The sequence below is a fragment of the Raphanus sativus genome, chromosome 5 (assembly GCF_000801105.2).
Source record: "Raphanus sativus cultivar WK10039 chromosome 5, ASM80110v3, whole genome shotgun sequence".
Taxonomy (NCBI): Eukaryota; Viridiplantae; Streptophyta; class Magnoliopsida; order Brassicales; family Brassicaceae; genus Raphanus; species Raphanus sativus.
In genome coordinates, this window is record NC_079515.1 from 23,590,089 (window position 1) to 23,604,898 (window position 14,810).

Consider the following 14,810-nt stretch of genomic DNA (forward strand, 5'->3'; position numbering starts at 1 on the left):
ATCAGAGTTATCAGAAAAAAAAAAGAATTACACTAATCGTTACTTGTTAAGAATTACATTATCGTTGTAGGATATAGTTACATAGTGATGAAGCTACAGTGGCAGAAGAAAAATATTGAGTTTCATTTTACCTTTTATTTAAAACATCGAGTTTTATTACTAAAACATACTCCATCCGTCCTATTTTTAGTGATGTTTTAGGTTATTGCACATCTTTATTAATAAAGTTGCCTTTTCTGGCTTCTCCTGCGTCCACATCATCAGGGAGGTAAGGGCAAACACGGACACGTGGCACATTAAATTTTTTCAGTTTCGAATGATTTTGTTACTTTTGTGGGTTGGGCCTGTTGTTTTGTTTTTCTTATATTTTGAGATTGCTGGCGTTTGGGCTTCTAAACTAATAAAGTTGACATTTCATTCCTATTATTTCAATGAATCCTCCTTTTTCCCGTTCCATATTCTTCTTCATTCTCTCTCTTCCTTCTCCAATGGCGACGTTTCCTTCTCCCTCTCCTCCTCTTCTCCCTGACTCGATCCCTACTACCAATTCTATGTTTGCTTCAGGCCCTCAGATTCTGACTCTGCTTCTTCTCACCACCGTGATAGTGGAGATGCCACCGAGCTTTTGATTCCTTCTCCTCCATGACTCTCCACTCCGCAGATATCAATCGGAATTCTGATCAGATTCCGGATACCAATATCCACATGCCCTGAATTTACTGGTGACGCCTCCTCCATGGCTTCTCCACCGCTTGCTTCTCCGTCTGCACCGACCGCGGCTTCCGGATCCTTAACTGTGATAAGTTTAACGAGATTTTTTTCCTGCGTGATTTGGATCGTGAGGTGAGGTCGCCGTCGTGGAAATGCTTTTCATATGCAATATACTGGCCTCTTTGTAGGCGGAAGATCATGATTTGGGACGATTCAGTGAAGTTCATTGCGTTCTCCCTCTCAAGCATTAAGAAACGGATTAGAGGCAAAGCAGATCTTGATTCTGTGTAAGTCTCGGTTCACAAGCCATTTACTTACTTGCTTAAGTTTATTACTACTTGAATGACTTTGATGTAGTGTTGTAATCATGCATAAGCATCTGTTCTTACCTAGATTTTGCTTTTTTTTTTAAATTAGAATTGTGGAAGCGTTTATAGTAGTTTAACCCTATCCTTTACTCTTTGGCTCCGCTCTTGTCTTGAACCAGTGAGTGTTGTGGTTTTTGTTTCTTGTCCTTTCAAGCTTGTGTTATAATCTGAAGTTGTGAAACATGTTGGTACGGTCTTAGACTGCTTTTTAGGTTAGATTTTGCCTGAAAAATTGACTCGATTCTGCTGCTTGATAGGTGATTAGTTCAATATTAGGTTTTGCTTTTGGGTTTTGTTTTTATGATTTAGCTGCAAAAAGTAAATTTAGTAAAAAAATTGTTGTTCGGTTCACCTGGCATCCTTGACATTCTTTCCGGTTATCTAATCTTTTAATTTCTTTTCTTTCAAACAGTAAACGGTGGTGCAAGGATCCATTGGTCCGATTGCGCCCAGGTTCAGGGACCATTTCAGCGAAGGTTCTGTCTATATCCTCATCGGTTTCGACGTAACCCGAATTTCCGGATGTCTGATGCCCCTCTCTCCATATGGTTCAACGCCGGCACTACTTTCGAAAAGCTAACGGATTCCGTAAGACCAATACCTACTGAGCTGTTCAGATTTCAACCTCACGATCAGTTACAAGCACTTGCAAACACGAACAAGCAACTTCCTGGTATGTTTCTTGAATTCGAGTTCTGGTCTGGTATTTGATAAGACACTGGACATGTAATGATGTAACCTTTGTTTATATAGACGGACCTTATAGGTTACGGTGATTCAGTGCACTGCTTATACGATGAAGGGGTAATGAGAGAATGTTAGACATGATGAGTTCACTGCTTAGACAAGAAAGTCACGTTCACTATGTGAATTGGTATTTTGTTGTGAAACAGTGTGTTTAGGTAGAGCATGTGGACAGTGTGTGTTCTTTCGTTGGTTGACTGACTGCAAGTCGCGTCTCTGATATTAGAATGCATCCTTCCAATTAACTTCCATTAATATGTACAGCACACTATTGGATTTATCTATCACTTTGATTAATGTGAAGTTTATGCTACCTGAAATATGTAAACTCTGTCTTCGTTGTAAAATCTGCTAGCCTTTCTTACATATGTTGGTCTCTTTGCTTGATGTGAATTTGCCGCTACCTAAATATGCAATCTCTGTGTTTGTTGTCTTATCAATAGGAAGGTGCACAGGTCCTCCAATAAGCGCAGCCTCAAGTTTGGCACCAGGTTCAGATCTCAAAGTTGATAACACTTGCAGTGTTGGAGAGGAGTCCCCAACATCTGACGATTCACTTGCAGGACATATATCATCAGAGAGAGAAGTTGCTTTGGATGAGAGTGCTCTGAAGAAAGCACGTGTGGATGAGTCCAGTATTTTCCTGTTTTCTTTAATTCTATTCCCTTTAAAAAAAAACACTCAAGGCAATTTTTGTTGTTTTGCTTACTAATAAAGCTCCTTTCCAATTTACTTTATATATCTTCCTGATTTTTAATTAAAAACTCAGCGTCCTGGTTGTGGTTCCAATTAATATACACAAATCTTTTGCAACATTAAACATTCGCATCATGTGTATCTGTAAAGTGAGTGGCCATGCACTTTTGCATGTAACATGAAATTTATTAACACTTGCAATGTTATAAGGATGTTTAGGTTACATACTAAAGTTTACTTTAAAGTAGCAGACATAAACTACCCCATCCTCTTTTTTTTATGTTCACTACAAGTTTTTTCTTCTTTTTGTCAAAAATTGAGTACAAGTTTATGACTAACAAATTGCTATATACACCCATAAACATTCCGAATTTTTTCCCTCTAACAAAGGCATTCTGTCCGAAAAGATACAGTTATGATCCAAATAAGTCTTTTTCGTGCATAATCAAATGCAGGAAGAGAAATTCGACTAAGAAGTTGAAGTTTGTAGCAATAATATAAAATATCTGCAACGATATCAGTAACTGTAATCTTATAAAACCTTGATGGAGCTAATTAAAAGAGTGCTGGATGGGGTGCAAGAGCAAGAGACTTCACATGCACAAAGCTCTTGGAGCTATTTAAAATACAGGACTAACAAGTTGTTACAAATAAACAAATTGAACTCAATGCAGTGATGCAACGTACAAACTCGGCGCGTAGCGCCGGAACGCCCCTAGTAGATTAATAAAATACATATTTTATGTAGTTTATTTTGGTAACATAAAAATACATTAAATAAAACTAGTTTAAGCAATAATAAAAAAATATAGTATTTTATAATTGGTTATAAAATTCAAATCATATTAAACTCTACCTAAATTAGTGGGAATATCACTTAAAATGGGATAAAATAAAAATCATAAAACACCACTTAAAATTGGACGAGTATTTTTCTTGCCACATCTTTGGATTATGTCGCGACAAAGAAAACCAAATTACATGTTTGTAACTTGTAGTGAACGAAAATTGCAACTCTAGGGAACATAAATCTACTCGCAGAACTTCAGGATCAAGTAGATTTAAGAACCAGTTTTATATTAGTATCGTAATTTACGAAAATTTGCAACTTCAACAAAAACCACGTGAGTAGTTGACAAAAATAGATTTGAGACTTAAGGCATAGGAAACTCAAATGAGACGTCAGGTAGTTGATATCACGTGCTATCATGACTCATACAATTAAATTGTATATGTTGGTGTAAATACTTTCGGTAAACTTATGTAAATCCTTCAAAAAAAAATACTTTCGGTAAACTTATGTTAGCATAGAACATACTTGTATATAAATCGTACACTGTACAGTACTAGATCTTTTGAACTGGAACTTGGAATACGATGCCAAATTTCTCTTGGCAAAGCTTCTTGATGATGGGGATACCAAGAGATATATGATCATTATAGTAATGATATTTACATAGCAAAAAAAAAAAGATATGTGATCTTGATATAAAGCATGGGTGAACTGGAACTTGGAATAAGATTGCTTTTGTTCACATTGTACGTAAACCTGATTATGATATTGCCACTATTAAATTTAGATTATTCATAAATGTACATGTATTAACATAAACATGATGTAATTAACGACGGGTAGCTAGCAGACTTTTTTTCTTATTTCTTTCCCAATCTTTAAGTAACCAATTGCACATTCTTCCGTTGTGGACGTTCTCGAACCTAGTCACGATGCCCAAAACATCTTCAACTTGTAGGATGAGCGTTCAATTCCCTCACTCCTGAGCGTCAGATGCAACGCTCAAACACTCGCACACTTTAGATCCTTTAGTTCATCGTTTTTAACAATCAAAATAAACAACAGTTTTCTAAGATAGAAACTAGTCATTCACATCCACTTAAAAGATTTAACAAGCCATAAAGATTTTTTGCCACTTTTCAAATTGATATATGTTGGTATTAGAACGAGAAGTGGGTCGAACGACTCAAAAACAAGTAAATATGGGTCATGTAAAAATTCAATAACAAACCACAGAAGAAGTTAAGCAAAAAAAAATACAATCGGAAGCTGTTGTGATGTGATCAGATTACAAAGACTCAGCAACGGCTTAAAAAGCCTAAGCCAGGGATAACTGTATTTTGATTTTGTTTATCCTCATCCACATCAACATCCACACAAAAAAAACTTACTGTAAATACAGTAAAAGCCTCAGACCGTCCTAGTCAAATTAGATGCTTTTCAACATTGAGAATTCAGCAACCATTCAATCTAATCATCACCGGCTTCAACTATAGAAACAAGAAAAAAATAAAAGACAAATCATCAGATCTTCCTATCAAGTGATTGAATCATTAACACTAAGAAATCTTCTCAACGTTCAACAATCTGGCAAAGTGTTCCTCATTTGATCCAATCTTAAAAAAAAAAGACAACTAAAAAGAGGAATATTGTACCCCGACGTCCTAGGAAACATCATCATAGTTGACGAACAGGATAGCGAGGGGAACTAAATTCAATATAGGCTTATACACAAGTTACGCTTCACACGTATATAATTCAAAGCATTGAATCTTTAAAATCACGTAAAAGCCACCAACACTAACTACATGAGTTAACAAAACAGAAAGGAAGAACTCAGTCCCTTAGATGTTCATAATGAAATGCGATCATTACCGCTATCATTACAGGTCTGTAAATTGACTCATCACTGTTCTTCCCCCCCCACAAACAAATTATTAAAACAAGATATGTAGTCGCTCAAGTTAAGCTCTCCCGAATCGGCGTCAAACAGCATGAAGCTGTGTAATTGATAAGGGAGGAGATTAGAATAACGAGAGCAGCACGATTAATATTGCTTCAAGGGAACGAATCATATGGGAACGGACATATCCACATAGACTATCTGATGAAGCCAATCGAAAAACCGTAGACGATGAACATTAAAATCGAATTCGCGATAAAACAAGAAAGAGAATTGAGATCAATCACACAGAAAAACCTAGAAAATCGGCTGAACAACTGAAGGATGAATTTAGTTAGCGTGTGTGTAATTGTTATATAGTGATGTCTTGTCGTGGATTAGGGCTTTCGGTGTTGCGGTGTGTCAATGACGAAATTAATCATGGGTTGAAATTGTATGTTCCTTTTATTGTAACGGCCATCATTCTTGAGCCCAAAATTGTATTGCGTTCGTTTCTTGGGCCTAAAATATAAAAAATATTCCAAATTTTGAAAATACCTAAAATATTTGATAGACATCGATATTTTATTCGAATCCAAAGAATCAAACCGGAGCCGATCCAGAAAACCAGGTTCAAGTAGTATTTGATCGAATAAATTTGACCGGTACATACACATCCATCCCACGCACACCTGCATATTTTAAATATGTTAACCCGCATCTGTTCCGCGGCGGATCAAACCGGTGGTAGTGGTTTAGTGGCGCTTGAGGAAATTGAGAAACCCAATAAAGCAAACCCGGGTTCAAACCCCACCGGCCACACGAATATGAGTTATTATTTTCGACTCATTTGAATGCCCAGGAGAGGGTCTATTCGTGGGCTGTACCTCCACCCGGGGGTTAGACTTGTGTTATCATTAACCCGGGTTTAACCCTTTTTTTTCAAAAAAAAAGTACAGTAGGAAAATAGCCTTTAGTCGTAGGAAAATAATAATATCGTGCATCAACGGGTCAGAGTTATCCGGTAGAAGTATAAAATAAATTGGCCCCACGACCCCCTCGCATAAAACGCGACATCACAGCGCCGTTTGGAGTTCCTATAAATAGAGCGATGGCTTGCGGAAAAAAACAAGACATGCAACGCGAAATCCGATAGACGCACTACGTGCACTTTACTTCTTTGCGACAACTGTCGGATTCCTTTCTTTGGATCTTTATACTTCTCGGAATTTCGGTTTTACATTTCTTGATCTTTCATTTTTTTGCACCCAAACTAAAATTTTAAGGACAGGAAAAAAAGAAATATGTGTGGGATTCTTGCCGTTCTAGGATGCTCCGACAATTCTCAGGGCAAGAGAGTTCGTGTTCTTGAGCTTTCTCGCAGGCAATACTACTTTTCTTTGTTTTGTTTTCTCTTCAGTTTTTTTAAATCAAGAAACAGCAAGTTTGATGTTAAACATCGTACGTTACAAACTTACAATATCATGTTTGTTTAAGATTACTATTACAAAGATTTGATGTGATCTAATAGTACCATTTTGTAGTATTATTCTAGGCTCTTTCTGTTGAGCTTGACAGAAACAGTGATGCTTGAGCAACTCAATCGTATCCCGTTCCCGTGTGAATAGTTTATGTGAATATCTCTTTGAAAAAATTGTTTCAGTTTCAAAAAAAAAAAAAAAAATGTTGGTCCAGAGAAATTATCAAATATTTAATATTTGATTTTAATAGTTTTTCTTTTCAAAATTTGGTTATAGACTTAGACCATCCGCAACGGAGGTCCGTGCGGAATCCTTAACAATTAATCTTAATATAATAATAATACTTTGGCTAAAATAACTAAGGATCAATCCTTAAATAAGGAATAGAAGGACTTGATCCTTAGTACACGTGTCCTCTCGTTTTGTCCTCCGCGTCCTCTCTCTCAGATCACAAGATCCTGCATCCTCCGACACCATTGTGTTTCGTTTCGTTCCTCGCCTTCTAGCCTTCGGCCTCATCACCGACTTCCTCTGGGCTATTGCTTTTGTCTTGTACCTCTTTAAAGAACCTCACTCACTCTCTCTTTCTCTCTGTTACCAAAAATCCCCAAATCTTGAAAAGTTTTAGCCTTTTAGGGATTGAAGACTGAGAGAGAGAGATGAGTGCTTCAAGGTTTATCAAGTGTGTAACAGTCGGCGACGGCGCTATTGGAAAGACTTGTCTGCTCATCTCCTACACTAGCAACACTTTCCCCACGGCCAGCTTCTTTAAAAAGGCTTCTCCTTCTCTCTGTTTTTCCTTCTTCTGGGTATGAATGTGCAGGATAGTAGTTTGATCTTTATGATCTGGTTTTGTATTTTATGTATATGTAATAGATAATCTTGAGATTTGCTATGAAAGTCACTCAAAGGCTTGGTTTTTTTGGGTAATCTAGTGAGTATGTTAGTTTGGAGGACCTTTAGCTCAGTGATTGTACTTTAGTATAAGATTTGCTATGTAATGTGTTTTAGTTCTCTCTCTGTGTTAGAACTCTACGAGCTGCTTTAGGTTCCTATAGGTTCACTTGTAGTTTGTAATACTCTAGGGAGTTACACTTACCGTGAATCAAATGAAAGTTTGTATTATTATTATTTTTGTAATAATGCTTGGAGATTGATAGATAGTTGTTAATGGAAGAAGCTGTTGCTGTTGTTGCAGGTTTCTAAACACAAGAGAGGGATACGAAATGGTCCTAAGGCTCTTAAGCTTGTTCCTGTCATCATCCGCTGCAGGTACTCTGTGATGATTGCCTTCTCTTTTTGCTTCTTGATCTAGCTATAGGTTTGTGATCTGTTTAGAATTTTATACATACCTTTGGTTTCATGTGACACACTCTTGTGTTTGCAGGAGTTGCGGGAGAGTTAAGCTGCCACATTTCTTCTGTTGCAGTGGTGAGCGGGGAAACCCTAGTGAGCAAGGCAATTAGAATAAAGTCGAGTGATACTTTAGACATAGTTGACTCTGTTTTGTCAGATTATTTGTTTTTTTTTTCCCTGCAAGATCACCACACTCATGGTTCTCTTGACAAGTTATATTATTGTCAATGCTTGTTGCAGAGTCTTGGCTAACTCATTTATATATTGTGTGCCCTTAGACTCAAAACGAACAGCTACTTCTACAAAAGAGTAAAGAAACTCTTCTGTCAAAGGCTCTCCGTCTAACTAGCAATTGATACTCGGTTAGTTCTTGGAATCAAACTTGGCTGGTAGATTGGAATAATTTTTAATTCTTAAGAACTTCATATGAATAACACCATTGGAGATACATTTTATACTAGAATCCTTAACTATTCTAAAAAGTTAAAAAGTAATATTCTATTGCTAAGGACTCCAATGGTGAGTAACACCATTGGAGTTGCTCTTAGGCACAGAGGACCTGACTGGAGCGGAATATACCAGCATGGAGACAATTACTTGGCCCACGAACGTCTAGCGATCGTCGATCCTGACTCTGGTGACCAACCTCTCTTCAACGAGGACAAGACCATTTCTGTCACAGTAAGCTTCAAGATCTTCTTCCGTGTGGAGCCATAATAACTGATCTTTTGATGTTTTTGATGCTGAAAATATTATATTTGTTCTGAAGGTCAATGGAGAGATTTATAATCATGAGGAGCTGAGAAAGGGTTTGAAGAATCACAAGTTCCGTACCGGCAGTGATTGTGACGTCATTTCTCATCTGGTATATAGTGATTTCATTCTGCTAATTAATTTACTGGTTGTTAGATATTGATCGGAGTTTGTTGTGTGTGTGTGTCTTGGAGAGATATAGTACGAGGAGCATGGTGAGAATTTTGTGGATATGTTGGATGGAGTCTTCTCCTTTGTGTTACTGGACACAAAAGATAACTCGTTCATGGTGGCTCGTGACGCGATTGGTGTCACTTCGCTCTACATTGGTTGGGGACTAGACGGATCTGTGTGGATATCTTCAGAGATGAAAGGCTTACATGAGGAATGTGAACATTTCGAAGTGTTTCCTCCAGGTCATTTGTACTCGAGCAAATCAGGAGGGTTTAAGCAATGGTACAATCCTCCTTGGTACAACGAGTCAGTTCCTTCTACGCCTTATGAGCCTCTCGCAGTTAGACGTGCCTTTGAAGACGTAAGAAAACTTGCCACTTGAAAAACAAACTTAAAATCTCTTCTTTTTTTTAATTTGTTTGGTTTTCTATGAAGGCTGTGACTAAGCGGTTGATGAGTGATGTCCCGTTTGGAGTTTTACTCTCAGGTGGTCTTGATTCTTCTCTTGTAGCTTCCATCACTGCCCGTCACTTGGCTGGTACTAAAGCAGCTAAGCGATGGGGTTCTCAGCTCCATTCCTTCTGCGTCGGTCTTGAGGTGAGCTATATATAACAGAGTTCCTCTGTTTTCAAAACAGAGTGGATAGTGAAATTCAAATTCAGCATCATTTTTTTTTTCCTTGTTTCCTGTTAGGGGTCGCCGGACTTGAAGGCAGGAAAAGAAGTGGCTGATTATTTGGGGACGTTGCACCATGAGTTCCATTTCACGGTGCAGGACGGGATTGATGCGGTTGAGGATGTGATTTACCATGTTGAGACCTATGATGTGACGACAATCAGGGCTAGCACACCCATGTTCTTGATGTCCCGGAAAATCAAGTCTCTAGGTGTTAAGATGGTTCTCTCCGGTGAAGGTTCTGATGAGATCTTTGGAGGGTATCTTTACTTCCACAAGGCACCTAACAAGCAAGAGTTTCACCAAGAAACCTGTCGCAAGGTATAGTTTTCAAATTTAATCACAAATGGACATCATCAAAACAGAGATCTTTTAACTTTTTGTGAGTGTGCGTTTGCCTTGCAGATCAAGGCTCTTCACAAATACGACTGTTTAAGAGCCAACAAAGCTACCTCTGCCTTTGGTCTAGAGGCGCGTATTCCATTTTTGGACAAAGAGTTTATCAACACTGTTATGTCTCTAGACCCTGAATCCAAAATGGTAATTGAAATCCCAAAACGCAAACTCAATACCTTCTTTCACAAGTTAAGATTGGTTGAAAAAATGTTCTATATGGGGCTTTTAGATCAAACCAGAGGAAGGGAGAATTGAGAAATGGGTTCTAAGGAGAGCCTTTGACGATGAAGAACGTCCTTATTTGCCAAAACACATTCTCTACAGGCAGAAAGAGCAGTTTAGTGATGGTGTTGGCTACAGTTGGATTGATGGCCTCAAATCCCATGCTGCTGAAAATGTATTACAAAACAAAATCTCATATTGATCTCTTCTGTGTAGCTAAATTCTGGTTTATATCTGATTTTTTTATGTTCTGGGTTTTAGGTTAATGACAAGATGATGTCAAACGCTGCACACATCTTCCCGCACAACACTCCACTCACCAAAGAAGCTTACTATTACAGGATGATCTTTGAGAGGTTCTTCCCACAGGTGAGACTTACAAATTTCCATAAAATGTATCGGATCTCTTTGGTTTTGTTTTAATCAAATATTTTACAAACTTTGGAGCTGCGCTTTTTTAAGCAGAACTCGGCAAGGCTAACTGTTCCTGGAGGTGCGACCGTGGCGTGCTCGACCGCCAAGGCAGTGGAGTGGGATGCAAACTGGTCCAACAATATGGATCCATCGGGAAGAGCCGCTATCGGAGTTCACCTCTCGGCCTACGACGGCAACAGTAAGGTGGCGGTGTCCTTGCCTCCTCTTAAGACAGTTGAAGACATGCCAATGATGATGGGACAAGGAGTTGTGATTCAGACATGAGTCCGTAGGGGAAATGGAGGAATCTGTGGTCTTTTATATTTGCTGTCCTAATGGATTAGGTGTGGTCTTTTTATATATGCTGTCCTAATGGATTAGGTGTTTTGTATGATTTTCAGAATTAAAATGTTTTTTTTTTGGTAAAAATGGTTTTCTTTTTTTTTCTAATGAAGATTTGAATGTATGAACGAACGATTTTCCTCCTCCTTTTTGTTTTGTATGTTTGTACATAATTCGTTGTGCTTTATTAATTATAGGAAAATTTGTTAAAATGGAACAAAAAACAGTTTCATTGTCTTTTTGGCATAAATATTTTTGGTTCATTTTGGATTTAAGATCCTTTTGATCTATTTAAAAAAAGATTATTTTAAGAATCTGAAATTTTTTTAAAAATATAATTTATATAAACAGAAAGTAATCATATAAAATTATTTTTGTTGACTGGTTATTTTAGTTTGGATTAAAAATTGTTGTAATATAAGAATTTGTTGTTCATATAGTATTGTTTGGACTAAAAATGTTTTATTTTGAAAATATAATGCTTCGTTTATTGATTTTATGATTTATTTAGTTGAACTAAATAAAATTATTGCTGAAAAATTAGTCTATTTAATTTGTCTTTCATTGGTTTTAGATTTTTGAATGTTTTATAATTAAATGAATTGATCAATCCTTTTAACTCACCACACATTAGTCAACATTTTATAAAATATTATATTAAAAATGAGATAATACCGTTCTTCAAATCGTTTTCTATTAACTTAAATAGTTATATGTTTGATGAATATACATGTAATCGTAAAAACATTTATTTAAAATCTGATCCACAATATAATTATTAAAGAAAATAAGTTTTAGTAATTTATATAGTTAACTATATATTTATCTAATGTTTGATATTTTAAATTTAATTAACAAATTTAAATTTATTTAATACTAATTTTAATATTTTATTTTAGGATATTTACGTACCAAAAATTAAGTTTTTTTTTTACGAAATTTACCAAAATTAAGTTTATTTGAAAATATGTTGTTTTATGTGCATACTTATATAAGTTTATTTTATAATATAAAAATAATTATTGTATCAACTTATTTAATTATCTTTATCATTTATATGTATGTCTTTTTGAAGACCCACCGTTAAGGAAAATGAAGACCTGATCTGTAAACTAAATTTCAATGCATTACTTTGCTTACAACAGTGAAAAAGGATACCCTAGCTGCTTTCTTATGTATTACTTTGTACGGAGGCTGTCTACATTATTCCTGTCTTGACGCTTAGGTAACCTATTGACACGAAGCTCGTTTTCGTATAAATCTTAGAGCAAGGCTTCCTAACCACAACACAAGCTGCTACTTCTTCTCCAATGGATAACCAAAAAGAAGATCCTAAGCAACCTCCAAACAAACTTCCCGATCTGACCCTCTTTGAGCAAGCAAATTCTGAAGTTGCTCTTGCTGCCTCCCAAGCTAATTCCCATTTTGCCCCTCGTGTCCATGATTTGGCCTCCTCAAGGTTCTCCATGATGGAAAGTGACGGAGAATCTGAAGATGAAGACGAAGAAGGAAGAAATGATAACTATTACGAGTATTTCGATAGCAATGGGTTTGGAGAAGACGAAGATGAAATCAATGAGTTTCTTGAGGACCAAGAAAGCAACTCTTACGTTGAGGAAGATAATTTCCTGGAGGAAGAAGATGAGATTGACCCCGACCAATTGTCTTACGAGGAACTGATTGCACTGGGAGAATTCATCGGAGTTGAAAAACGTGGCCTGACGCAGACCGAAATCTCCACGTGTCTGAAGCCATCTAGCTACGTGTTTTCACAAAACAGAAACAAGATTGATCGTTGTGTCGTTTGCCAAATGGAGTTTGAAGAAGGAGAATCTTTGGTCGTTCTCCGACTTTGTAACCATCCGTACCACTCTGAATGTATAACCAAATGGCTTCAGACAAAGAAAGTTTGTCCCATTTGCGGCTCTGAACCATCTCACGTATAAAATGTCGTAGATATTTCAATCATCGATTAGAAACACGTCGCCAAAATTCATTCTTCACCCTGAAATACTTGAAAAAGTTATACACATTCTTCGATTGTACTTGTCTCATAATCATACAAACTTCGTCTTGATGTTACCATATATCGCAATTTATACTTTTAGCCTCGTGAATGTTTTCTATACGTGAGATTTTAGTTTCTAGTTACATTTACCCATTCAATTCATACTTTAGCTTCGTCAATTTTATTTGACGAAAAAAGCTTCATCAATTTTATTTATAATTTAATTCAATGTAATCACCTGAGTATGCTTCAAAAAATTAATACCAAACCATAAAAATTACAATTACAATAAACAAAACATATAAAATTAGATAACTGAGAAGAATCAATATCATATTTTTGAGAATTATCATAATTACATGTCTCACAGCTTTTTGAAAAAAATGTGTCGCTTGTAAGCCAATAGAGGTGCAGTTGGTCTTTGTGGAATGGGACTTCCATAATTAGCACCAAAGTTAGACATGACATAAGCTGCACACCTATAAAACTTGTATAAACCCATCAATGGTGTAAGATTTTCTGAATTTTTTTTTGTTCACCAAGTTCATTAGCACTCCCCATTAATAACTCTTAAATTTTTCTAAATCCATCACTATGCTACTTGTATGGCTAGCCCATGTAACGGTGAGTTTTTCGTCTTTCAACCAATCTAATGTAGATGACTAAGTATCCCAGCTGCATGTGATCCTCTCAAGACCATTCTCCGCATTTCTCACATGCTACTATTATTTGTTGAATACTTGGACTAGCATTGACACAAACACCCATCATCTTCCAGAAATGTACTATATCTTCTCTGTAATCGCATCTGTTGGATCTTCCCGGTTTTCAATGTATTTGCATTTCAAACTAGTGAGGTATTCAAACTCTATAATGAAAAACCTCAATGATTGTGGAGCGACGAGACTCCAAAACTCATGCTTTTTTATGTCAAGCTGGAAACAAAACATAAAAAAGAACTAGCTTTGATATCCAACCAAATTTCAGCTTTTTGAACTTGATAAACACTTCCAAATTTGATTTATTGAACTACTCCCATTCATCATTATGTTGAGCGGTCTTTACAGAAAAAAAAAACAACTTCATACCATCAATAGGATACACAATGAACCAACACAGGTTGGCCTAGAATCGAGTTGAGGTAATAACCAATACGTTCCCCGCAGATTCGATTCGCGTTGGCCACCGGAATTTTCACATGGTCCCTCTGGATCTCTGGGAAACCGCTGCTGCCGTAAAACCCTCTGGACCCTTAGTGGTTCAGATTATGGGGGCGGTGGTCGGCGCTAGTCGGGTTCCTACGGGAATCCGGACACCCGGGTTAACAAAAAAAAAAATAGGATACACAATGTTTTTGGTTATCAAGGGCTCTCCACCTATGGTAAATATCTTCTTTAAAATTCCCTGTAAATCCATTTTTGTATCTGCAAAACAATGAAAAACTAACATTTCAAATACAAACCAAATGAACGAGAGAAGTGTAGCAACTTCATGGAAGACTTCGTAAAATTTCAATTTATAATTTTTTACAATGTCATAATTTCAATTTATATCAAAATACTTTTATTAAATTAATCTTAATAGCAAATACATGAGAAGAATTCATAGAATGCCTTCAGTCAAAAAATTCATAGAAGACTTCATTAACTAGAGAAGACTTCATAGAATAAAGTGATTTTTTTTTTTTAAAATAATAATTTCACTTTTTAAACTGATTTACTCTAAAAATAAAAAATTACATTCACTATCTATACTATTATTTGCGAAGTAAAATTTTGGATTCGAGCTCTCACGT

The 14,810-nt window shown here is 36.4% G+C and overlaps 3 protein-coding genes, 2 long non-coding RNA genes and 4 other non-coding genes across 12 annotated transcripts; 4 read left to right on the forward strand and 5 right to left on the reverse strand.

Moving 5' to 3' along the window:
* The first annotated feature begins 444 nt into the window (after positions 1-444).
* Positions 445-2,555, forward strand: LOC108857002 (uncharacterized). 2 transcript variants are annotated; one of them, XR_001950282.2, is made up of 3 exons: positions 445-998; positions 1,492-1,752; positions 1,833-2,555. It is a non-coding gene; the product is annotated as an uncharacterized LOC108857002 (long non-coding RNA). The 2 variants fall into 2 exon arrangements; XR_008945827.1 differs by having other exon boundaries at positions 1,492-2,555.
* A 1,879-nt stretch (positions 2,556-4,434) lies between these two features.
* On the reverse strand, positions 4,435-5,593 carry LOC108859478 (uncharacterized). Its single transcript, XR_001950487.2, has 2 exons — positions 5,188-5,593; positions 4,435-4,802 (listed from the first exon to the last, which is right to left on the reverse strand). It is a non-coding gene; the product is annotated as an uncharacterized LOC108859478 (long non-coding RNA).
* Positions 4,588-4,680, reverse strand: LOC130495337 (small nucleolar RNA R38). Its single transcript, XR_008934609.1, has one exon. It is a non-coding gene; the product is annotated as a small nucleolar RNA R38 (small nucleolar RNA).
* Positions 4,834-4,911, reverse strand: LOC130495366 (small nucleolar RNA snoR64a). Its single transcript, XR_008934637.1, has one exon. It is a non-coding gene; the product is annotated as a small nucleolar RNA snoR64a (small nucleolar RNA).
* LOC130495391 (small nucleolar RNA snoR136) lies at positions 4,957-5,107 on the reverse strand. Its single transcript, XR_008934661.1, has one exon. It is a non-coding gene; the product is annotated as a small nucleolar RNA snoR136 (small nucleolar RNA).
* LOC130495420 (small nucleolar RNA SNORD25) lies at positions 5,143-5,229 on the reverse strand. The gene has a single exon (XR_008934689.1). It is a non-coding gene; the product is annotated as a small nucleolar RNA SNORD25 (small nucleolar RNA).
* A 778-nt stretch (positions 5,594-6,371) lies between the features above and the next one.
* On the forward strand, positions 6,372-11,219 carry LOC108859978 (asparagine synthetase [glutamine-hydrolyzing]). 3 transcript variants are annotated; one of them, XM_057010651.1, is made up of 10 exons: positions 6,372-6,574; positions 8,570-8,712; positions 8,801-8,896; positions 8,987-9,319; positions 9,394-9,555; positions 9,652-9,954; positions 10,039-10,173; positions 10,259-10,426; positions 10,513-10,620; positions 10,717-11,219. In XM_057010651.1, exons 1-10 carry the CDS (start codon positions 6,499-6,501, stop codon positions 10,948-10,950), a joined length of 1,758 nt encoding a protein of 585 aa, XP_056866631.1. In that variant the 5' UTR covers positions 6,372-6,498; the 3' UTR covers positions 10,951-11,219. The 3 variants fall into 3 exon arrangements, with proteins under 3 accessions (XP_056866631.1, XP_056866630.1, XP_018489381.2); XM_057010650.1 differs by lacking the exon at positions 6,372-6,574 and adding an exon at positions 8,289-8,393 and having other exon boundaries at positions 8,541-8,712; XM_018633879.2 differs by lacking the exon at positions 6,372-6,574 and having other exon boundaries at positions 8,443-8,712.
* On the forward strand, positions 7,053-8,293 carry LOC108852423 (uncharacterized). Its single transcript, XM_057010652.1, has 3 exons — positions 7,053-7,484; positions 7,874-7,947; positions 8,063-8,293. Exons 1-3 carry the CDS (start codon positions 7,335-7,337, stop codon positions 8,139-8,141), a joined length of 303 nt encoding a protein of 100 aa, XP_056866632.1. The 5' UTR covers positions 7,053-7,334; the 3' UTR covers positions 8,142-8,293.
* A 1,065-nt stretch (positions 11,220-12,284) lies between the features above and the next one.
* Positions 12,285-13,118, forward strand: LOC108859758 (E3 ubiquitin ligase BIG BROTHER-related). The gene has a single exon (XM_018633665.2). The coding sequence runs from the start codon at positions 12,318-12,320 to the stop codon at positions 12,951-12,953; it is 636 nt and encodes a 211-aa protein (XP_018489167.1). The 5' UTR covers positions 12,285-12,317; the 3' UTR covers positions 12,954-13,118.
* Positions 13,119-14,810: the final 1,692 nt, after the last annotated feature.